This window comes from Callorhinus ursinus, unplaced genomic scaffold, assembly GCF_003265705.2.
Source record: "Callorhinus ursinus isolate GAN/ISIS: 27379988/994484 unplaced genomic scaffold, GSC_fseal_2.0 scaffold46, whole genome shotgun sequence".
Classification (NCBI taxonomy): Eukaryota; Metazoa; Chordata; class Mammalia; order Carnivora; family Otariidae; genus Callorhinus; species Callorhinus ursinus.
The window spans coordinates 7,332,248-7,355,488 of NW_027397108.1; the positions used below are offsets into that span (position 1 = coordinate 7,332,248).

The 23,241-nt window shown below is 48.4% G+C and overlaps 1 protein-coding gene across 3 annotated transcripts in view; it reads right to left on the bottom strand.

Moving 5' to 3' along the window:
• Positions 1 to 23,241, bottom strand: part of MBTPS1 (membrane bound transcription factor peptidase, site 1) — a 52,459-nt gene that overhangs the window by 27,015 nt on the left and 2,203 nt on the right. Inside the window, exons 2-10 of one of the 3 annotated variants that reach the window (XM_025860286.2) lie at positions 21,505 to 21,588; positions 12,686 to 13,177; positions 11,790 to 12,047; positions 8,824 to 9,027; positions 7,103 to 7,213; positions 6,558 to 6,667; positions 5,177 to 5,293; positions 4,667 to 4,734; positions 954 to 1,056 (exon numbers count right to left, since the gene is read on the bottom strand). In XM_025860286.2, the coding sequence (XP_025716071.1) occupies positions 954 to 1,056; positions 4,667 to 4,734; positions 5,177 to 5,293; positions 6,558 to 6,667; positions 7,103 to 7,213; positions 8,824 to 9,027; positions 11,790 to 12,047; positions 12,686 to 12,848 (1,134 nt within the window). In that variant the 5' untranslated portion in view covers positions 12,849 to 13,177; positions 21,505 to 21,588. Of the gene's footprint in view, positions 1 to 953; positions 1,057 to 4,666; positions 4,735 to 5,176; positions 5,294 to 6,557; positions 6,668 to 7,102; positions 7,214 to 8,823; positions 9,028 to 11,789; positions 12,048 to 12,685; positions 13,178 to 21,504; positions 21,589 to 23,241 lie in introns of those variants that run through there. The other 2 variants (XM_025860285.2, XM_073882339.1) reach the window with 2 other exon arrangements.

The following is a 23,241-nucleotide window of genomic DNA, read 5'->3' on the forward strand; positions in this document are numbered from 1 at the left end:
AAATAATTAAAATCTTAAAAAAAAAAAAAAAAAAAGTAAAGTTTCTTTACAAGGAAAAGATGACACGACTGGGTATTTCAGTCTCTTAGCAGAGGGGAAAGAAAACACTCAGAATAGTAAGTGTAACTGCACGAGTAACAAGATCTTAACCGAGTTACTCGCTTAAATGTCCTGAAAGTTGAGGCAAAATGAGAATTACAACAAGGTCTTAAGTTCTGTAGGAAAGAAGTACACCAATCTGAAGTGAACAAATCCTTCCTGGCTCTCAGACCTGACTAGATGTTGGATCCAGATTTGCACGGGGCCCTGTGTAAAGATGACTCCCAGACCAGGCGGGAACGTTTCTCAAAACGCCGCTACGAAGCAAGGCCTTGGTGAAGGCCAAGGACATGACTCGTGAGTCAGAGCATCAGGAAAGGCTGGAGTACCCGAGCCTGCCCACAGGAGCAGCTACCTGCACATCCAACTCTGTCCTGGGGGCAGCGGAGGACAACTCAGCGGCACCATTAAACCCCAAGGAGCTGAGCTGATTAACCTGCTGGAGTTATTTCAATCTTGTCCAGCTAAATAGAATTATTTCCAGGGCAGCAGAGATGAGAGTAAACTGTTCTCACTGGCTTCTCCAGCTTCCTAAGGCAAGAAAAATCCTCTCACCAGCACTGAGGAAGGACTGCTCACCTTCCTACCATTTGGAAACGTGGGCATGAATCCAACCAACCTAAAAAGTGAGTTACTCAGAAATCAGTTAAGAAGTGGGAAGCGGGAAGCACCACTGAGAACCACCACGAAATGGCAGACATCCAAGGTGCCAGATCGTTCCTCCAAGTGGCCAGGCAAGCACCCACCCGGCCACCTCCCCCAGCTGCTTTTCCATATGCACACCTATAAACACACCCAAGACTCATACACACACGGTTCTGTGCGGCGCATCCCGCTAGTGAAGAGAAGCCTACCCAGGTAGTCATTCCCCTTGAGGAGAAGCGGGCGATGTTGTCCTCAAAGTCAATGCCGCCCACTCCGATCACGTCCATTTGGTCAGCAGGGTTATTCAGGGTGCTAGATTGAGGCACAAAAACACAAAGGAAGAGAAGTATTTTAAACGAGTAATGTGGGGGGCACCTGGGTGGCTCCACTGATTAAACGTCTGACTCTTGATTGCGGCTCGGGTCATGATTGCAGGGTCCTGAGATCGAGCCACATGTCAGACTCCGTGATGAGCACAGAGTCGGCTTGTTCCTCCCCTCGGCTCCTCACCCTGCTCCCTCTCTCTCTCTCTCTCTCATAAAATCTTAAAAAAAAAAAGAGTAATTCAGATAAGGGCCTATACTTCCAGAAAAATCGAAGATGGCGTGAGGTTCTTGTGTGACTCCTCGTGGCTGTCAAAGGCCACGCTCTCTGCTACTTACACGCTGGGCTGAGGCCATTATCTTGTATGTGGAGCACCTCCTCATTATTTCCCAAGACACACTTCTCCCTCGTGCTCCCGGGCCAGGAGGAGTCCTCTCTCTGAACGGCACAAGACTCCGCGCGCTCACAACAGTCGCCCACTCACGGGCTCTCGCGTCCCTCTCACACAGCGCCCAGGGTGTGCATCCTGCCCCCACTAGATCCCACACTTCTCCGGGAAGCGGCAATAGCCACACGCTGGCACCTGCCACCGTCAGGAAGTCAAAGTTCTCAACTGATCACGTGCAGGGTGCGCCCCTGCCTCACAGGGAACCGAGGAACGCCCCCTCCACCCTCATCATGACCTCCTCACGGGGCAGACAGACACAAAGAAAAACCATGCAATTCTCCTCAATACCACAAGTGCACCAGATCTGCAGAGAAATCATAGTGAAACAAATCACAGAGGTTTTAACTCTAAAGACAAGACATTAAGTCAAGGTGAATTCAAACTGTTGGAAAGTATCAAACAATTTCAATGCATGAAATTGCATTTCTGAACTTCACCTATTACAGCTCTATCACCAAAACCAGAACTCTGACAATTCAACCACAAGTGATTTCCCAGGGGCTTAAGGGATATTACAGCAAGACTCTAGGGCACGTGCTTTTAACCAGCTATTTTAAACCACCACGAGTCAATCCCGGCACTGCCTTCTTAGCTCACTGGCCACCAACATGCTACCAGGTGGTTGTTCAGAGGCACCAACACTGATTTTTTTTTTTTTTAAAGATTTTATTTATTTGACAGAGAGAGAGAGAACACAAGCAAAGGGAGCGGGAGAGGGAGGAGCAGGCTTGATCCCAGGACCCTGGGATCATGACCTGAGCTGAAGGCAGACGCTCAACTGACTGAGCCACCCAGGCGCCCCTGATTTTTTTATTGGCTTGTGCTAAAAACGAAGTCCAAGTGTGCCAAGGGTGCCGGACCCTGAGAGGGGCTCGCAGGCGGGGCATCGTGTGGATGTGAGCGTTACTTCAGAGGGGTGGGAGCACAACGCCTGTGACAGACTACAGCTCTTTGAGCACGGTCCTGTCATCTGCCTTGCACCCCCCGAAGCCCAAGCAATAAGGCATCACGGTGGGGGGGCATTCCCAGCACGAGCCCCATGCGGCTTCACAAGCAGATGCTAAGCCCGACACAGGGCCCTCACGAGGGTGCTCCTCTAACACACAGAAAATGGACAACTCTTTGATTATAAGAGTGCGACTGCCCACAGAAGTCACAGGATTTCAGAAGAGTGACCAGCGTGGGGAGAGCGGTCAGAGTGCCGCGTGGGAGAGCTGGTGAGAGGGGTGTGAACAGAAAGAAGGGCAAGCGGAGGGTCAGCAGCAAGAGCAGGTGATGGGGGCGGGACAAAGAGGGTTACCGCAGGGAGGTGGGGGGACTGGGTCTGAGGAAGGCGCAGTGGGGGACTGAGCGGAGCCAGCACCTGCAGGCTACAGTTCCCCCAGGGGGCCCACCACCTGTCCACGTACGTCCCCTTTCCCCACACAGCCACGCCCATTCATTTACACACGCCCAAGGCTGCTTTCCCGTTGCAAGGGCAGGCGAGTGCTGACAACAAACACCACACAGCTTGCAAACTCTAAAATATTTACTATCTGACCCTTTGCAGAAAGAGTTGGCTGGCTCCAGGATAGAGTAGCGAGAACCTTAAAAACCAAAAACAAAAATGTGCATCTAATTAGGCAATGACGACCTACTGCAGATTCTTGGAATAAGAAAACTGCTAGAATCTGTCTAAGGAGCAGAACAGAAAACAAGGAAAGGGAAGAGCTACCACTTCCAAGGGCTCAGTATTGGCAGAGCCTTCCCTCTGCCGTCAGAGGTCTCCCTTGCAAGTGCCACCCAGGGTGGCCTCATGCCCACTGTGACAGACAGTGCGGCTGAGGCCTGGGGATGAGAGGGCCCCAGGGCCTGTGCTCTTCCCACAGCGGTGACCTTACACCATCCAGGCAGGGAGACGGGCTGGAAAGCTGATGGACAGTCTGGGGACCCCGGACTGAGGGGGGACCAGAAGGAGAAGTGGCCAAGGGGAGAAGCACATGAAAGGGGCAACCAGACAGCTTAGTACCTGGGGTCTCCCACACGTCGCAGCACACACGACCGGCGACATAGCCAACCCAGAACCGTGGGCCCCTTACAAGGAGACAGGATCGCTTACAACGATCAGGCTGGAACCACAGCTGCCAGGATGCACAGCTCCTGACCTATACAAAGAGTAATCTCCTAGAGCTCAGCCTAACCCTGGGCCCTGGGCCCCTTGTGTCAGTCCGTCAGTCGAGACCCCGTCGTGCACGCCTGGGGGTGTCACTGCATGATGCAGTGAGCAACTCTGAAGGCCCAGGCACACGCGTGTCTCTCCCCACTGAGCTGCACAGTAGAGAGGATGGTCTGCGTCTTCTTTCCCCTCTGTGGTTACCTCATACCCTGTCACAGCACCGAACCACGCAGGTCCTGGGGACCCAACAACGGAGGATGACACATATCCTGCTGCAAAAGCATTTCAGCACAAGAGATGACTTACACGCATCACCTATGGGGTAAGAATCAGAGCCGTAGGTGAAAGAAGATCGGGATCTCTAACCAGACAGGAGTTCGAGGCCTACACCGCAGTGACTATGTTTCACATCTCATGCTGCTTTAGTTCACCATGACGACCCAGCGCAAAGGAGCATTTCTGTGACTGCGTTCTCTCTGCTTCCCTCCATCTGACCCCACTCATCAACCCTGCAGACGGCGGCTGGGTCTGTTACACGGCCCACACTTTCCCCCTCCACCAGCCCTGCCGCGTCTGCACCTCGTGCTTCCTAAGACGACAGGCACCTCATCCCGTTTACCGTCTCATGCCCGGGCCTCGCAGAGTGGGTCTCAATAAATACTGTGCAATCCATTTATTTCTAGCAGGTTTACTTTCATGATTTCAGAAAAAAAAGGTGGGGGGGGGGTGAATAAAAACTGTAGGCCTCCAAACTACTGTTTACAGCAAACAAAAAAATAATAAATAAAAAATTATTAAGCAGAAAAAGGCTGGCCTGAGCTGACCAGTGAGGCGGGGGTGGTGGGCACTGGCTCATTTCACAGTCTGGCTGGTTGTGTGTGGAACGTTCCCGTGATACACAGCTTGAGATAGACACAGGGACAGACGGACAACAGATCTGCAGTTATTTCAGGGGGAAAAAACCCCTCTAAGTCATCCCTAGGGGGAATACTCACCCATAAAGAGGCCCATCGTTGCCAATAGCAGAAACCATGATTACGTTGTTAGCCGTTAATTCCCACACCTACAGGATTAGCAAACATTTATTTATGAAGTGTGCCACTCTCAATCACATACAACTGTCCAAAAACAACTACACCTTCTAAAAAGACTCCTAAAGAAAGAAGGGTGACCTTGAAAAGGTAACACTAGACCCTCACGGGCACGGACGTTTGCCAACCAGCAAACATCATCGGCGCTGACCAAACCCAGGATTTGGGGCCTTGTGGTGCACAGAGCAGAGCCTGCTCTCCGGGCAGGTTCTGAAACGCGCCTTTTGGAGAAGGAACCAGCACAGCAGGACGTGCTGCTCCTAACCAAGTCGCCAAAGCTCACGCCCTCACCCATCGTCCTGACAGGGCAGGTACCCCGTGCACGACAGGCCACCAACGCACCAGCGATGAAGCGCTGAGAGCAGAAGCTCTCATCAGGCGCGCCACTGTCCTTCGTGCGGGGACACGACCAACCTTGTCAACGAAGGGATGGTCCATGAAGTCGGGGCCGCCAATGCTGAGGTTCAGCACATCCATCTTCTTCAAGATGGCGTAATTGAAGGCGTCCAGGAACCAGGAGGTGTAGGATACCTAGTTAATTGCCAAACACGACTTTAGGGGTTTTAGTGAAAGTCTCGAAGGACTACAACAGAGTTTCTGTCTCTAAGGGTAAAGTATAGCCTCTTAAGCAGCATGACATATTAACTCAAATTTCAGAAACGAAAACCCGGAAGAAATAATGCTCCGAAATGTAAAGTAGACACCCGGAAATTCTAGGTCCCTGCAGCTGGACTCGAGGGACAGCCGTGCTGTGGGGGCTCTCTCCAGGCAGGACGCACAGCGCCTCACCCTCAAGTATATTCCGGGGTGGGGTGAACCCCCACACCTCTCACTGCCCCTCCTTGAAGGGATTTATCACAAGACACTTCCCTTTCAGTTGAACGTTTCTGCCCAGTTTACTGTATTTGTCTAATATTCTTCGGCCTAAACAGACTCATGGGTAAACGGCATCAATAAAAGTTATCTCATAGAATTATTTCTCTGATGTTCAATTCCCCCCCGTTTCCTGACAGCTGAATCGCCTTGTGTAACACCACTCAGATGTTTTTATAAAATATACAATTAAACTTACAGTAGAAACAGGATCAGTGCAAAATTTAAGAATTATGTTTTTAAAGGCTTTTACAAATAAGACAAGTTTATGTTTGATTGTATAGGCAAATATAGGAGGAGGGGGTACAAGAAATTTAAGAAACTATCACATGGGAGACATGAGGAAGTAAGGTGAGCCCCTGCTGGATGGGAACAGCGTTGGGGGAATTATCCCTGTGTTGCCTTTAGATATTTCTGAACCGTGAATTATCTGTAAAAAATTAAATTTAAAAAATAAACAGGACCCTCCCCTTTTCTATGAGTAGTTACAAAAAGCTAGGGAACAGGGCCGGGATCCCACACTGCCCAGCATGACACCACGTGGTACAGAGGCAGCCCTCAAGCCTGTCACAGCCCAGGAGGGGCGACAAACACACCAACTCGAGATTCTTCTTGCGTGTGAAAGCACCAGAAATGTGCCCGTGACGTGGGGGCAGGCCAGGAGGACAGGAAGGAATGAGATGCTGCGCAGTGCCCTGGGGTGGGGTCTTCAGGGTCCAAGTGAGGCTGATGAAGGAGGGGTGGCAAAGGGGCGAAGCCACACAGAGGGGCTATGGAGGGACAGCGTGGCACGTGTGGGACACCAGAAGCAGCTCAGCATCGAGGAGGCGTGCTGCTTTTCAATGAATGTGTTCTCCAAAGTTTTACTTTTTTATGTTTCAACGTCAACTCCTTAAACTTCAGGGGTCCTCAAAACACCTACCTGGTTATTGGTAAAGACCCTGAAAATATGAAGTTCTGCATCTGGAGCAAACCCTTGGCATTCCCGCATGCTGGCTATCACACCTGCCACAAAGGTGCCATGGCCCAGCCCTGCGGACCACAAGGAGATAAGTCACAGAACAGAGCTGATAATGTGTGCCTAGATCCAACACTTCAAACCACCAATTCAAACAGCCTCGTTCTCTGAGCCCCGGATGAAGAAGCTGCACCGCCCCTGCACGGTCTCCCACCCAGAGCCCTCGCCCTGGCTGCACCGATTCTGGGCCTTGCACCCCTACCCCCCTCTCAAACTGGGAGGTCAGTGCTCCTCCACCAGGCAGCCCGCTCTCCTCAAATGCTACTTCCTGACATCCTGAGACAGACAAGCTTCTGCCCAAAGGCACATGAACAATGTGGATTCGTCTCAGTAACAGCCCTACATGACTATGTCATCATGAGCATCCAGAAAACTGCACTCTGAACCCATAAAACTGGGGACAGGAGCAAGGTTCAGAGACCGGGTCACACCACAACATCGCCACCCACCGTCGTCCAGCGTCCGCTCATTGGTCCAGTTGGTTCTCTCCTTCACATTTTTGAAGTGGGGATGCTTCTCGCTCAACCCAGTGTCAAAAACAGCAACCCTTACGTTAGCACCTTATTCCAAGAAAAACAAGCAAACACAATCATGTTTGGAGAAATCATCTTTTTGGATGTTGTCTATAAAACACATTCCTCCTTGGGACCTGTCACGGAGGCCCAGAGCCTGCCCAACGTGCACGCGTTAGGTCAGGAACCCCAGGGGCCCTGGCTGAGCCAAGAAGAGGAAAAGACTGGGACACTGGGAGGGATGCCATCATGTGCTTAGTAAGACCTGAGGCTATAGGGGAAATCTCTTGGGACAACCCTCACCTGTCACCAGCGCTCAGTCCTCCACATGGGAGTGATCTACCCCCTCCTGGTGACTTCCCCCAGGTCTCCCTCCCCTCATCTCTGTAGAGAGGCACTGTGGAACGAAGGGCACCAATAAAGAACATCCCCAGGAGAGGGGAGACCATTCCCATGCCTACCCTCCGACGCTGCTCATTAATAACCTCTGCACACAGGGGCTGCCGGCAGCACGCGGGGGTAAGGGTACAGTAAGGAAAACCAGTATACCTTGCTACAACAAGGAGCCTATTTCAGATACGGGCCAAAAGCTATGTGCACTGATGTCAAGACTGACACTGCCAGATCAAGAAATTCTAGAAAACACGTAGAAAAATCCAAGACACTTGTATTATTTAACAGCTAACAGATGTCACAAAAGTGGGGTCTTTCTGGTGTGAGAGCTGTGTTTACATGTCAATACTACGTTAAATAATCAGTTACACCGACGTAACTATCAGAACATACTGCTTACATTTAAATAATGCATACAATCTCAAAAACCACTTGGTTTGGGAGGGACAGAAAATGCTTTTCTGTTTAGAGAATTCGCTTTGTGAAGAGTTCTCGCCCTGAAAAGATAAAACCACGAGGTGATAATCATTTTAATGAAACATCAGTCCACCAGGTATGAAGAGTTCAAGTGTCTCAGATCTTCTGCAGGGCGTGGGCTAGGGAAATCAAGGGAGAGGTAAGGGTCTCCCAGGCTAGGGGATGCGGGTGAGGACCCCGAGACCAGCTGAGATGGACAGGGATGGGAGGGGGGCTACAGAAACTGGCTTCCGTTTGGGGTGGGGTACAAACCTTCACAGTAGTTATGACAGTGATGTTCTGCCATGACGCATCAATCAGGAAAAGTACCTTATTGGTTGTTTTATTTCCTAGGATATGGTCATGAATACCATCCCCTGCTCTGAAACTAATGATCGACAGGTGCACACTCTGTAACTCGGCCATTCTGCACAGAGCTCCACACTCAAGGGAAAAACTCATTTCCACGTTATCTCTTCTAAGTAACCATCTCTGCACTTGATCTCATTCCCTGTGTGTTCACCTACGTGTCAAGAGGAGAGAAATGCTCCATCTAACCCCTAACCTCAGAAATGATACAGAAAGATAGAAAAGGTGCAGAGGATGAAACAATCTAAAAAGGCACAGAAACAGATGCCCAGCACAGTGGAAGTCAAAGGCAGCGGGGGGAAGCGGCCAGATGTGTCCAGCTCCACACGCAACGGAAGCACAGGTGCCTGAGGCCCGTGGCAGAAGCACTAGGCACCGGAGATGGGGGGGGGCGCCCCGGCCAGCAGGCCCCAAGTGGCTCCCGGGTGAACAGCACGCACCTGTGTAACCCATCTGCCAGAGCACGTCCGCCTGCAGGGTCTGGGCGACCTGGCGTGGGATGGCTCTCAGCAGCCGTCTACTCGAATGTCTCCCGGTAGCGTGCCAGAAGCCGGAGCCCAGGGAGAGGCTGGCTCTTCGCAGGGGACGGGATGACTGCCACTTCTGGCTCCACCGGGTGTCGTTACAGGGCGCTACGGGGTCCGCTAGAGCCAAGGAGAGACAGATGAGAAGCGGAGCAGCGCGGGGACAACCCGACCCATAAGGGAGAGCACCCATTCTGGAAAGAGCGCCAACTACCCCTGAAACCTTGGGTGACGGTAGGGGGGGGTTCTCGCCCCTGTCAGAGGCCTTTCTCCAGGCAGTTACACTCACAGGACATCACCTAGCTATCATCGTTATTCCCAAAGAGTCCTCTACTTGGCATTTCCTAACTGACGGAAAGCAGAGAAGGACTGGCAAAATAACCACTTTTAAAGAGAGAAAGTCAATCGTGCCTAAAGCTGAAGAAAGGAGAAACGTCTGATTTTTCACCAGTAACTTGTTCTCACTGAACCAAAAGGGTTAAACACAACGACAACAACAACAGAACAACAACGAAGCACAGGGCCACTGAGTGATGGCGAAGTGTCACGGCCCTGGGTGCTGGGACAGAAAAAGGCATGTCAACCCACCACACCTGTCTCTGGTCCAACAGCAGCAGGACCTTCTTCCAACTGTACACTGCTCAGTACTCTCAACATGCTTTCCAAAAGCAGAAGACCTAGAAAGGAGCTGGGGCGGGGTGGGGGGGGGGTCTGAAGGCGATGAACCGTGTCTTCTCTTGATCTTGCAAGGCGACCACAGGCTGCGCTCGCATCCACACCTGCCAAGCCGCACTGACAACCATGAATTCCATTATCTGTAAGTACCTTACTTTGTTAAAAATGGAAGGAAAAAGCAAAAGAAACATGAGTAGTCCTTACCTTCCAGGACCATGCTATCATGAAGAAAAACTGAATCTCCGATCGGTTTTGAGAAGAACACACCTATGCTCCTACTACTGAAATTCTGTCTCTGAAGCAAATGACTATCGTTTATTCCTGTCTTACCAGGCTTCCCCATGATAAAGCATAGGGACCTGGAAAAACAGTCATGTCAATGCCATTAAGTAATTATTTGCACAGACCAACTGAAATTATTCTGCGCTGAACTCGCCATGTTGACTCTGTTCTTTAAGTCAACAGCGGGGGACAATACTGGGGTGCTGACGGCAGAGTGGTATTGACAACACGCGAGGGGTCTGCTCCGTCGGCCTGAAGCAGACCAGACTACACCAGAGTAATGAACGCAGCTCTGTAAGAGCAATTCAGAAAAACTAGAGAGTACTGGAAGGAAAGCAGTTAAAATGGTGAGAGGGCTTGAACCCGTGTCGTGGGAGGGACAGCTGAAGGATCTGGAGAGAAGAATCCGTCAAGGGGGACACCGTGGATATCTTGACAATACCTTTAAACACTGTCTTGAGGCAAACAGGTTGGCTCTGTCTTCCAGCCTGTGGACAGAGCCAGGGATGGGAGCCAGGGTGGGACAGGTTCCAGCCAAAACAGAGCAGAGCCTTCCCACAACACAGCCAGAGAAACAAGTCATATTTAACGTCTATTTACATCCTAAAAACTCTGCTAAGCTCTTACACTTGCACTATTTTATATCATCTTCGTGAGAACCCTAGGAGGTAGGTAGCATTATCTCCATTTTGGGGATGGAAAAAGTTGAAGCTTACAGGAAAGCGGTCCAGCACACAAGGTAGCAGATGGTGACAAGATGGACTGGGCCTGTCGGCAGTGCACCACGTCCTTAGGGGGCGTCAAGCACACGTCCGACAGCCATGGTGGAGAGTGTAGAGAAAGGAACTCAACCCTGAGATTCCAGGATTGCTGTGCTAAAATTAGGCATTTCCATGTTTCTTAAAATGTCCTGGGGCTCTTTATGTTAAAAAAGTAAAATAAAAAAGCACAACGCTAAGCCATTTATCTGGCTAAGTGCACAAGCTTTGGTTTGGTTTGATCTTCCTGGATTGTTTTTAAAGAGAAAAGCATCACAGAACATCTGGCCTGACACAGAGAGCTCTGAGGAAGTCAGACACCTGAACTCGGTGGCGCCTCCAAGGGCGGGCTTGTCACAGTATGCAAATTAGCTCGGCCTCCCTGGGCGCCTCTTCCGAACCTCAGAGGCTCTCAGGCCTACTACCTGACAAAGGGAGAAAAGGAAAACTTTATTTCTCTTTCCTTCCAGAGGAAAAAAATGACAGTAAATGATAACAGAACTGGCAATTTGTTACGCTAGTTTATCACAAATGGGAAAAAACCTTTTCTCTGGTAATAAGCATGCTTTGGAAAATGTTAAGTAATAAATATGCAATTTATTATTTAAGGATAAACTCTAACCTGATGAGCCCAAGTTGTAAAGAAGTGGGAAAGAATAAGCCCTCAGGCTGGAAGAATAATCAAACGCCTTCCATCCTCACACCTGCACAGCCTGTGACTAAAACAGGCCCAGGGGAGGCAGGACTGTGCATGGTCAGGAGGCTCTCAGAAAAACAAAATGAAACCCACAGAAAGGATGTTTTACAAGATGCCTTAAAAATAAAAACACACGCTGACAGAAGCACAGTGCAACCAGAGGAGACTCAAACACCCCGACCTCTCCGAGGAGGCTGGGTGAAAACCACTTGCAGGAGAGACAGACATCACCATCGTCCCATACTGCAGACTTGCAGATTTTTCCCACCAGAATAGCATGAAGCCTGTTGTTAGTTTTTTAAACTCCTGACAAGAAAACGTTCACAACTGATGAAACTAGATGAAGGGACTTGGGTGTTGACTGAACCCCTTCTCGGCAGCCTGTGTGAATATGCACATTCTCTCTCTGAACCCCAGCGAAGCAGATGAAGCAGAGACTGACAAGCGGAGCCCGAGATCACAGTACTCACACTCTGCGTACTTGAGCGAACGGAAGACTTTCCGCTGGGGTGTCACCCGTTTGATGTTGGGATGATCTTCAAGTGTCAGCAGCCCTGCTTTCTGTTTTTCTTTTATCTGAATCACCTCAAAATCACTAGGGTAGTCACTGGATGGGTTGTTTCGAGGAATGATTCTCCAATTGTCTATTTCACTGCTCTTCAGGGCACTCGAAATAAAAGAATTTCTAGCTTTGGCTGTAAAGTATCCATTGAAAGCCACGATGTACTCTGAAATCAATGACCACAAATAAAAATAAGAATTTATGTCCCTGTATTGTAACATAAGAGTGTATCCACTCTCAGATTTCCCTGGTAAAAGAAAACTTACAGATCCTAAACCCTACAGAAGGAGCAGTAAATGAAGACTGGTTTAAAGGCCCTGAACAGCCGTTTCCAGAGCGCTAGGTTAAAATGATCTGTATGAACCCCCTGATCACAGAATACATCACTTAAAATCAGATACCTGTGCTATTTTTCAAAAAGCAAAGACTAACAGAAGTTTGAATATATAGCAAAGAAATGCATGTAACTTTTTCAAATAGGAAAAAGGGATTCAGAAGGAAAGGCTCAGTTTTATTTTACTGAACATTCCGCACCTCCCAACTCCCCACCCTCCGTGGCTGCAATGGTACCTGTCCCAGAGAATCAGGTTTTAGGGAAGTAATTCAGAATGCCAACGTCCTTGCTTCACAGAAGCTACCTATCTTGGGAAAACCAACTTTAGCAGAGTGAACATCTAAGCACTGTGTGCTCACCTCATATGAAATGTATCATAGAAAAGAGGGCAATGTCTTTTTTGGCAAAAGCTAATATTTAAAGTTAAGTTTTTAAAAAATGGGAAGGGGGGGCTAAAATAATATCATTACCATATTCCACAACCGTTGAGGAGAATTCCACCTTCAACGTCAGGTGGGAACAGCCAGGGCATGGGGCCTTTTCGAAAGACTTCTTCTCCAGTCTGTCACCCAGATGTTTCTTCCCACAGAGCAAAACCACTAGCAGAAGCAGCCAGATGTTGACAAGCTTCATGGTCCTAAGTGAATATGGTCATAAAATCGCATAAATTCAAATCGCACTTTTTTTCTTTCTTGATTATAAGTTAATTTTTGTTAAGGCCAAAAGCTGAAATATTATTGATCAGCCATTTTACAGTCTTGTCCAACGTAAATAAAATTTAAATTTCATGGCCTTTTGTGGTTTGGCCTGGAAAGAGGCTTTCATTTCTTTCTTCGTTTCTTCTCCATCTTGGACCTCGGGCTCCTGTCACTCTGGGCCAGACAACTGAGTCCTCCACTCCATCTGCAGCACAGAACCACAGTCCGGCAGGGCGGGCGGTCCCTCTGGGAGCTGTGAGCCGTCTACAAAACAAAGCAAGCCAGGCGGGAGTCAGTCCTACAGGAGTCAGTCCTTCGGGAGTCAGTCCTACGGGAGTCAGCCCTACGGGAGTCAGCCCTACGGGAGTCAGCCCTTCGGGAGTCAGTCCTTCGGGAGTCAGCCCTATGGGAGTCAGCCCTTCGGGAGTCAGCCCTACGGGAGTCAGCCCTTCGGGAGTCAGCCCTACGGGAGTCAGCCCTACGGGAGTCAGCCCTACAGGAGTCAGCCCTTCGGGAGTCAGTCCTTCGGGAGTCAGCCCTACGGGAGTCAGCCCTACAAGAGTCAGCCCTTCGGGAGTCAGCCCTACAAGAGTCAGCCCTTCGGGAGTCAGTCCTACAAGAGTCAGCCCTTCGGGAGTCAGTCCTTCGGGAGTCAGTCCTTCGGGAGTCAGCCCTACAAGAGTCAGCCCTTCGGGAGTCAGTCCTTCGGGAGTCAGCCCTACGGGAGTCAGCCCTACGGGAGTCAGCCCTACGGAAGTCAGTCCTTCGGGAGTCAGTCCTACGGGAGTCAGCCCTACGGGAGTCAGCCCTTCGGGAGTCAGTCCTTCGGGAGTCAGCCCTTCGGGAGTCAGTCCTACGTGCACCGCAGGCCAGAGAGCCACAAGGACGCCCCGTGAGAAGATGAGACAGACGTGTAGCCCAGGCACAAAACACCTGGTCTTCTCTTTCTTTAATTACTCCTCACTTCTCTCCGGCAGAGAGAATAAGAATTAAGAAATAAGAAAGGTTGAAACAAATGAGAAAAACGGAGCAAACGGAGCAAACAACACCAGGAACACTGAGCCCCCAAGCAGCCAGAGGGGGGATCACAGTCCTACACGTCTGCCCCCCCGCTCTGCTTCGACCTCAGATTCTCGATCCTCATCATGTGCAACCCTTCATCTCCAGGGCTCTTCCCCAACAGCATTTGATTTATTTTTTAAGTAGGCTCCACACCCAGCGTGGAGCCCAATGCGGGGCTTGAACTCATGACCCTGAGATCAAGACCTTGAGCTGAGACCAAGAGTCGGACGCTTCACCGACTGAGCCACCCAGGCGCCCTGCAACAGTAGTTTAATTCCCCATAAATTTTACCAACTCTTCAGGCAAAAGCTTGGTATATACATCCTCACTTTCTACCGTAAAATAATACCTAAGGACAAACCAATTTCCAAGCAAGTCATATCCTTGCCACTTTCTTTTAGAGAAACTATGCTTTTAAAATTATTCAAACTATACCTTTCAGATTTTGAAATATTTTCTGCCAATTCTATGAAGAGAACATAAAAGGGTTTACACAGTCATCAAATTTATTTTACATGAAGCCTCACCTTAAAGAAATCTAACCTGCTAAATAGGTTATAAAACCAGATAACCTCTTTACTGGAAGTAATACAAGAGAACAGTTTGTGAGATACATTGCTGCCAGAGAGAAGTGTTATCTGAGTGTTAAATTACACACAGGCACAGATATCTTTCAAGTATGTGAATGGCAGAAAAGTGATCATTCTTCACAATGAACAACAGAGTGGCAGTAAAACAAACAAAACAACAATGCTGGCTGTGGCACATCCAGAAAAATCGGTTGCACTGATCCCACCAGAAACATAAATAATCCAGCAAGGGGAACTGAGATCAATAAAACAGGACAGGCCTTACACTGCTAACTTGTCTCTAAAAAGAAAACACTTAGGACCAGGAGTTGACCCCCTTTAAAGAGAGGTACGGAATTATTAAAACCCTTTCCTCTGGCAGCAACTGGTGCTTTAGAGTAACAAGGACTTTGTGGTTTCTGGAACTACTCATATGTGCTTCTATTCACACAGGAAAACACATAAAATCTAAAAAAGTTTAAAAGGTTAATATTTAGGACTTCACTGCTGTAGTAACACACGACCCTGAAAAGCAGGCCTTCTCCGGCACTAGAGACTAAGGCTGGTTGAATGGAGCTCATCAGATGGAAATGAAATTTTAGAACTTATTTCCCTATCAACACAAAGAACAACAATGAAAATGCCAACCACAAGAACAAAGAAATTAAAACCAAAGATCAGAACAGAAAGACCAAAGAAAGGCAACAGGGGACACCAAAACAGCCACTCCAACAAATTTCATGGCAATACGCTTGGGAGTGAACCCCAAAATTTTCTGCTTATACTTGATATTTGCAGTAATGGGGTATCACAGACTATAATCACATGAAGCATATACCTCACTTAATTATAGTATGAGTGGTCAAAGAAGATAAAGCTCACCACTGGTGAGAAGAGTTCTCATGTTAAATGAACTTACAGTGAAAAAGATTTAAACAGGTCTCTCAATTAAGGCAAATTAAAAAAAAAATAAAGGCAATCTCTTAAGCTCTTCTGCCTCAAGCTAAAGAATCTATGACATATTTGGGCAACAAATATTATCGAGTGATGCGAGCCAATCTTAGTCCTAACTGCGTCAGACTGACTTTAATTAAACCTCTTCTTAGTCTGCACACAGCCTAACTGCGTCAGACTGACTTTAATTAAACCTCTTCTTAGTCTGCACACAGGTACGGACAGCGACCTCCCAGCACAGCCCGTGTGGAGAGATGGCTGGCGTTCTACAACTGATCCCCAGAAATGCGAAGAAAACGTGAGAGGGGTTTCAATCTTTAAAAATGCCTAAGATAATCAGCTCTCTCCCGAAGAGAAAACGTTTTAGGTTTTGGAAAAAAGGACACCACAGTATCCCTAAGACGTTCTACCTTAATTTATGCAATTAAATCATACAATTTTACATCGTGCTTACCAAGATTAAGGTGCGATCCAGCCAAGAGGCCGACAAGAAAAGCAAACAGCTAACCGAAGCGCAGGAAGACACGGAAGAAGAGGCGCACACGCAGGGCCGGGATGCCACGCCAAGAGTTCTTCTGGGTGAAACGGGAGGCTTCTGCCGAGGAGGAGGTGGAGGGCGCTCTGGCAGAGCCCGAGCCGGCGGAAATACGGGGGGAGAAGCGGAGCAGCCTGAACACAGCTACAGCACAGCCCAGAACAACACAGGACGTGCAGAGGATCAGCAAGTCCTCCGCAGGAGGAGGGAGGCCACGGGGTGCCAACCTGGAGGCGGAAAGACGGTGGGAAGCAGGCACCTGGCACGGGTACGACCCCTGTGCGGGGCCCTCGGGAAGCAATGGGCATGAGGTGCGCAGAGATGAACTGGAGCCCCGTGGGGTTGCTGAACAGCTCTGCTCCCAGGTCCGACTCCTTTACGGCGCCAGTCACAGAGCCAAGCACAGAGCCAAGCACCAAGCAGACAGCAGGGACACAGCAGCCAACAAAACCCAAGCCAAACCTCCGAGCTCATGGCGTGAGCGTGTGTGTGTGCGTGTGTATGTGTGTGTGTGTACACAGAGGTGCCCCGTGAGCCTGGGAGGGGGCCTCTGAGGAAGGACCTGCGGAAGCAGGAAGCTGGCCAGGCCAGCTGGGCACAGTACCGGAGGCACCGGGAAGGGCGAGCCCAAAAGCCCGAGGCCAGGAACACGCCTGGTTTGTGTAAGGAAAGCCAAGGGGCCGGTGTGGCTGGAGCAGGGGGAGGGAGGGGGAAAGCAGAAGGGATGGGAGAAGTGGGGGGAGGGCCTTGTAGGTCAGAGAAAGGACCTCAGCTTTCACTCCCAATGGGAGGCAAAGCAGGATCTGAGCAGAGGAGCGAGCCCAGCTGGTCGGCACGAGAACTGGCTCGCTCCAGCTTCTGTACAGAAGGGGGCACAGGCAGACGCAGGAGGCCGACTGGACGGCTCCCAGGACAACTGTGTCGGGCCAGGCCGGGGCAGGAGGGGCGAGGAAGGGGGGCACGGGATGGCAGTGAGACAACCCGCGGACAGCCAGATTTGGAGGATGCACACCTGAGGAGCCAGGGACAACACTGAGGCCTTCTGTCCAGACCCAGATGGCGTCTGCCCCTGACGGAGACGGAGAAAGTGCAAGAAAAGCTGGTTTGGGGAACACCAGCAGGTGCTGAGCTCTGACCATGTGAAAATTAGGGTAAGCATTAGCGCTGGGAAGGCATGGATCAGGGCAGAAAGGAATAGGGAGATCAAAAAAAACCCAAAATCTGTAAGAAAGAATTTCCATAACGAACAGCAGTCTGTTGAAAGGGCCACACACAAAAGGGCGAACAGCAGCCTGCCCCAAACTCCAAAAGCGCCAGTGGCTGGAAGACGCCCTCAAGTAGGAGAGCCCCGTGGGGGTAGCGGGAAGGTTGGAAGTTACGGGACAAGGAGACCCCTCTCTGGTTTGGTTGTGGCTGACCTGCTTCCATTCCAGGTTCTAAGAAGGCACTCCTCAAAAACTCTGATAACACATACTGAAGTTTCTATGGTTTCCCAATCCCAGAATAAGAGGGCTTCAAAATACAAATTTGCTTTGAAGGAAACAAAAATGCCAAGAGGGGCACAGAGGCTGGTGAAGGATGCCACGGGCACCGAGGTCACAGGACGGCCACTGCGCCACTGGCCTGTTTTAAAGACAGCCAGTCCCCGCTGACTTCTCTACTGGGGCTCCAAAGGCACAGACCACACCTCCCCCATCGAAACATCCACTCACCTGTGTCAGCGACGGGGTACCACCCCCCACCAGCTCTCACTACACAAGGCAAACCTGCTGAGCACTGTCCCCGACACAGCCTCACCATCGAGGGGGAGGAACGGAAGCAGCAATGCGTACAGAGCGTGTAAATACAGACGCAGACATATACACATAGGAAAAGAAACACTTTTAACAAAAGCTCTGTCTTTCCTTTTCTTCCTCTTTCTGCGTAATTCAGCCGAGGGCAAGAAGGTGCTGGTGGAGAGCCACGGTGGCCTGGTGTGGGGCGATGGCGTCTTGAGAGGGTGAGGAAGGTGTGGAGCAGAGGCATCTGGTGAGGGTGTCGGAGCCTGAGTGGGGTGATGACCGTGAAAGCGGGAAATTGAGTTGATCAAATAAATATTTACAGATAATGGGAAGCACGTTTCTATTGTCAGAGGAGAAAGGCACAGGTATGAATAAGGGAAAAAACCTGAAAGATCCACGCAGGGTCAGACTGAGGGTAGAGGTACTGGTGCGAACTCCGGCTTCTCAACACATGGGACAGACAGACGTAAAAACAAACATGCAAGTGTGTATGTGGTACACACGCACACGTACATTTCCTAGCTCTGTCTACTGCAAGGACATGGGAGTAGTGACAGCTCAACAGGAGGGAGCCCATCTAGGACCCAGAACTGGTTTCCTTTTTTCTTTTTTAAGATTAATTTATTTATTTGAGAGAGGGCGAGAGAACATGCTCTCATGAGCAGAAGAGAGGGGGAGAGTAGGAGAGACACTCAAGCAGACGCTGTGCTGAACGCGCAGCCCAATGTGGGGCTCCATCCCACGACCCCGAGAACAGACCTGAGCCGAAACCAAGAGTCAAACGCTTTAACTGACGAAACCACCCACGCGCCCCCCAGAACTGGTTTTCTAAATGCCATTCTTCACTCCAAGAAACCAGACTCCTAGTTCCAGGTGAGTGGGCAGGTGAGTCTGGAACATCCTGTGCCAGAAAGTGAGAAAGCACTCAGAGAACAATGGGAGTATGTCTGAGGAACACAGAGGCCAGCGTGGGACAGCCTGAGCATCAAAATAAATAATGAAAGTAACAGATGTTAACCCACTGCAGAAAATACAGAACAAGAGTCCACAGTAACATTTAAAAACTAAGCTGAAAACTTGAAGAACGAGATATTTACATAGGCCCAGAATGCCTCCCAACAAAAACAACAAAAAATCCTTATTTCCAAAGGGACAAGCTGCTTCTCCTACAGCGGAGAAGCTTCACCAAGTTAACCAGCCAGGGGACAAACAGACCCAGGTACACCGAGCAGATGACTGCAAGAGGCCGGCATCACTTGTGGGGTTCCTGCCAAAGATGCACAACCTGAATCACATCATGAGGAAACATCAGAACCCAATCAAGGGACATTCTTCAAAATAAACTGGCCTGTAATTTTGAAACTACCAACGTAATGAGAGCCAAGGACTGGCTGAAACACAGCTCCAGACTGAAGGAGACTCAGGAGACATGACCGGTAACTGAACTTGAGGTTCTCAACTAGATCCCTCCGCTGTGAAGACATTCCTGGAACAACTGGCAAACCTGAACAGGGCCCGCCTGGGATGACATAGCAGGGAGGTGTCAGGACTCATTTCCTGATTTTGAAGGCTGTGCTTTATGTAAGTAGGACTCTGCTTGCAGGAAATGCCCCCGTGAAGTATCTAGGAATAATGGGTATCAGGTCTGCAACTTACTTTGAAATAGTTCAGAGGGGAAAAGGCTTTGTGCTGTTCTTGGAACCTTTCTGGTAGATTGAAACTGTTTCCAAAATATGTAAAAAAAAAAAAAAAAAGAAGAAGAAGAAGTTTTATATTTAGTCTCAGCTGCTAGGAATGAATGAGAAGGATGGGTGTATTAAATTTTAAAAAGTGGTGGGGAGGGCAATTTTAGGCTCTTTTCTTAATCAGTCTGAGCTGCCCACTATGTGCACGACCAGACTACAAACCAAATCAGGTAGACTCACACACATCAACTGTCACACAGAAGGACAGCCCAACAGATGTGACTGAGCTAGTCGAAGTGAAATTCAAACTAATTCTCCTTCTAACGAATTGACAGAAACCCTGAAAAGATTCATGGTAAAGTAAATTTCTGTTAAAACTGACTCCAGTGTTTCCACAATTTACATTAGATCAAGAAACTTCTTGAAAACAAGTATAATTGACATAGAATACCCTATTACTTTCAGGTGCACATCATCCTAGTGCTTTGTTATTTTCACACATTGGAAGTGATCCCCCTAAGTCTGGTTACCATCTATTGCCACACGAAGTTGTAACCATGTAGGCTGTGCCTGACACCCCCTGACTTATTTATAACTGCAGGTCTGTACCTCCTAATCCCCTCCACCTATTTCTCCTGCCCCCCAACCCCTCCCCTCTCTGGTAACCAACAGTTTCCTGAACCTATCAGTCTGTTTCTATTTGTTTTGTTTCTTCATAAAAATCAAGTAACACTGTGAGAGACATAAACTGAGACACCAGTATAAAACACAAATCATGTTTAAGAATTCAACCCAATAAAATGAGGACTCTCATATGTTGTGAGTGAATGTAAATAAAATAAATGTTACCTTTTACAACAGTCATTTACCAATATGTATTAAAAGCCTTAAAAATGGGGGCGCCTGGGTGGCTCAGTCGTTAGGCATCTGCCTTCGGCACAGGTCATGGTCCCGGGGTCCTGGGATCGAGCCCCGTGTCGGGCTCCCTGCTCCGCAGGAAGCCTGCTTCTCCCTCTCCCACTGCCCCCGCTTGTGTTCCCTCTCTCGCTGTGTCTCTCTCATGCAGCATTTATTCTGTGGCAGTTGCTATTCTAAGCAATCTTCCCAACCTGTTACTAACCACCCCCCTTTCCAGATGAAAACACAGAGGTGCCCACGGTGGCTCATCAATGGGCCTGGGGCCACGTGGCAGTGAGTGGGAAAGCCAGCTGGGAACTTGAGTAGTCTGGCATGGAGGCCACCCTCTTAAGAGGTAGGTTACCCTGCTTTTCTAAAATCTCCCCTGGAGGGGCGCCTTGGTGGCATAGTCGGTTAAGTGTCCGACTCTTAGTTTTGACGCAGGTCACGATCTCAGGGTCATGGGATCAAGCCCTGTGTCGGGCTCCACGCTCAGCCCGAGTCCGCTTGATACTCACTCTCCATCTCCCGCTGCCCCTCCCCTCAGCTCACAAGCACACACATGCACGCGCTCTCTTTTAAATCTTTTTAAAAAAATAAAATAAAATCTCCCCTAGAAATTCATTTCATAGAAGTGTGAATCTGAGAGCATACAATGATTTACACCCAAAGACTATAACCAGGAAAAGTTAGAGAGTACCTAAATGTGCAACAGGAGACTAGCTAACTGATTAACCAAAACTATGGAATGCTGTGTAGCAATTTCAAATTATGTTCCTCTAGAAGGCTGAATAATGGTCCCCCAAAGATATCCACATCCTCATCCCCAGAACCTGTAAATGTTACTTTATATGGTCAAAGAGATTCTGCAGGTATGAGTAAACTAAGGATCCTGAGATGAGGAGAGTACTCTGGATCATCCAAGTGGGACCAATGTAATTACAAGAGTCTGTACAAGACGGAGGCAGGCCCACTGAGCTACTCCCCCACTGACGACAGCAGGAGAGAGATGATGGAAGCCGGAGGCTGAGGTAGTCAGAGGAAGAGACCAGGAGCCAAGGAACGCAGGTGCCCCTAGAAACCAAAAAAGGGAAGGAAACAATCTCACCTGGAGCCTCCAGAAGTAATGAAGCCCTGCCGACACCTTGACGTCAGCCCAGTGACACTGATTTTGGACTACTGACCTCCAGAACTGTAAGATAATAAACTGGTATTGTTTTAAATCACTAAGTTTGTAGAAATTTGTTAGAGCAGCCATAGGTCTTGAATATATTTCCCAAAGAATACAGGGAAAAGTTAATGCAATATTAAGTAAAACAGTTCACGGACAATGATCCAAATTTCGGTTTTTAAATAATGTAGCTATATGCACAGGAGAAAAAGAAAAGGAAAAGACCTCTGCCACAAGGTAACAGTGGTCCTACCTCTCAATGGTATTAGTACAGGGAGTTATGGTCTTAGTTCTGGTCATTTACATTTTTACAAAGAGCCTATGTTACACTTTCATAATTAGATAAATTTAATAAAACTCATAGAAAAACAAATTTTCTGGTAACACGGTGGCACAAAGATTCAAAATATATTAAAGATTTAGGGTTTTTTTTAAATAAATTTTATTTATTTTTAAGTAATCTCTAAGATGCCTAACATGGGGATCAAACTCATGACCCTGAGATTGAGTCACACACTCCACCAACTCAGCCAGCCAGGCACCCCAAAGATTTGTTTTTGGTTTTTTTTAAAGATTTTATTTGTTTATTTGACAGAGAGAGAGAGAGAGAGAATACAAGCAGGCGGAGCAGCAGGGAGAGGGAGAAGCAGGTTCCCCACAGAGCAGGGAGCCTGATGTGGGGCTCGATCCCAGGACCCTGGGATCATGACCTGAGCTGAAGGCAGACGTTTAACCGACTGAGCACCCAAGCGCCCCAAAGATTTGGTTTTATCTGTACATACACACAGTAGAGATCAAAAGGGATCTATTTCCTAGGAATTGTGTTAAAAAATCTGTCTGTGTCTACCTTAGAGCTCCAGGACAAGCTTTTCGCTCGTTTATTCTGAACAGGCTTATCATGCGCCATATCACCTACTCATAGGGCCTAGCTAGAGCTGTTACTGGATCCACTGTTTACTGGATTTAATTTCTATAAATTCTTTATGTAGAAGACCTGGTGATCTTTCCATACAAAGGTATGCCCTAAAAGATGGTATGTGCACAATCATGGATTTTCTGTTAATAAGTATGCCTCTAATACAGGTGTAATCAAAACATATTTGACATCAAATACTAAATGGAAAATAAACAGTTCAAACAATATATGCCAGGAAGAAGATTTAATGAGCTATGTTTAAAAAGGAGACCAAGTAGAGGAAATGTATACCTGGGCAAACAACTGGTCTGACAGCTAACATTCCTTGCAGCTCAGGTTCTTCTACTTTGCATTATAATAGAATATCACTCAGATTATAATTCTGAGTATAGCTAAAGTGTATCTGAAATCACTTCTTTGCAAATAAGAACACAATTCAGAGGAAATTACTTGTATCACCCGACAGTCATCTAATTATTTCGATACACCAGCTCTTTTAATGAACCTTTACTGAAATAGCTCCAGAGAAAACTGAATTGTGTTTAGGCCACAAAAGGGTAGCATTCAGTTCAATTAAACTTTGGCTGTAAAAGTACCACTTTCATAACTAATTGCATACTTGGCAGTACTACCATTGTTTAATCAGCTAACATTTAAACGACGCCAGACCACACTATCTTGAAATAAAGGTGTATTCTTCAGACTGACTGAACCATTCCTTCTGGCACAATCTGTCCATTAGCGGGACAAAACAAGTA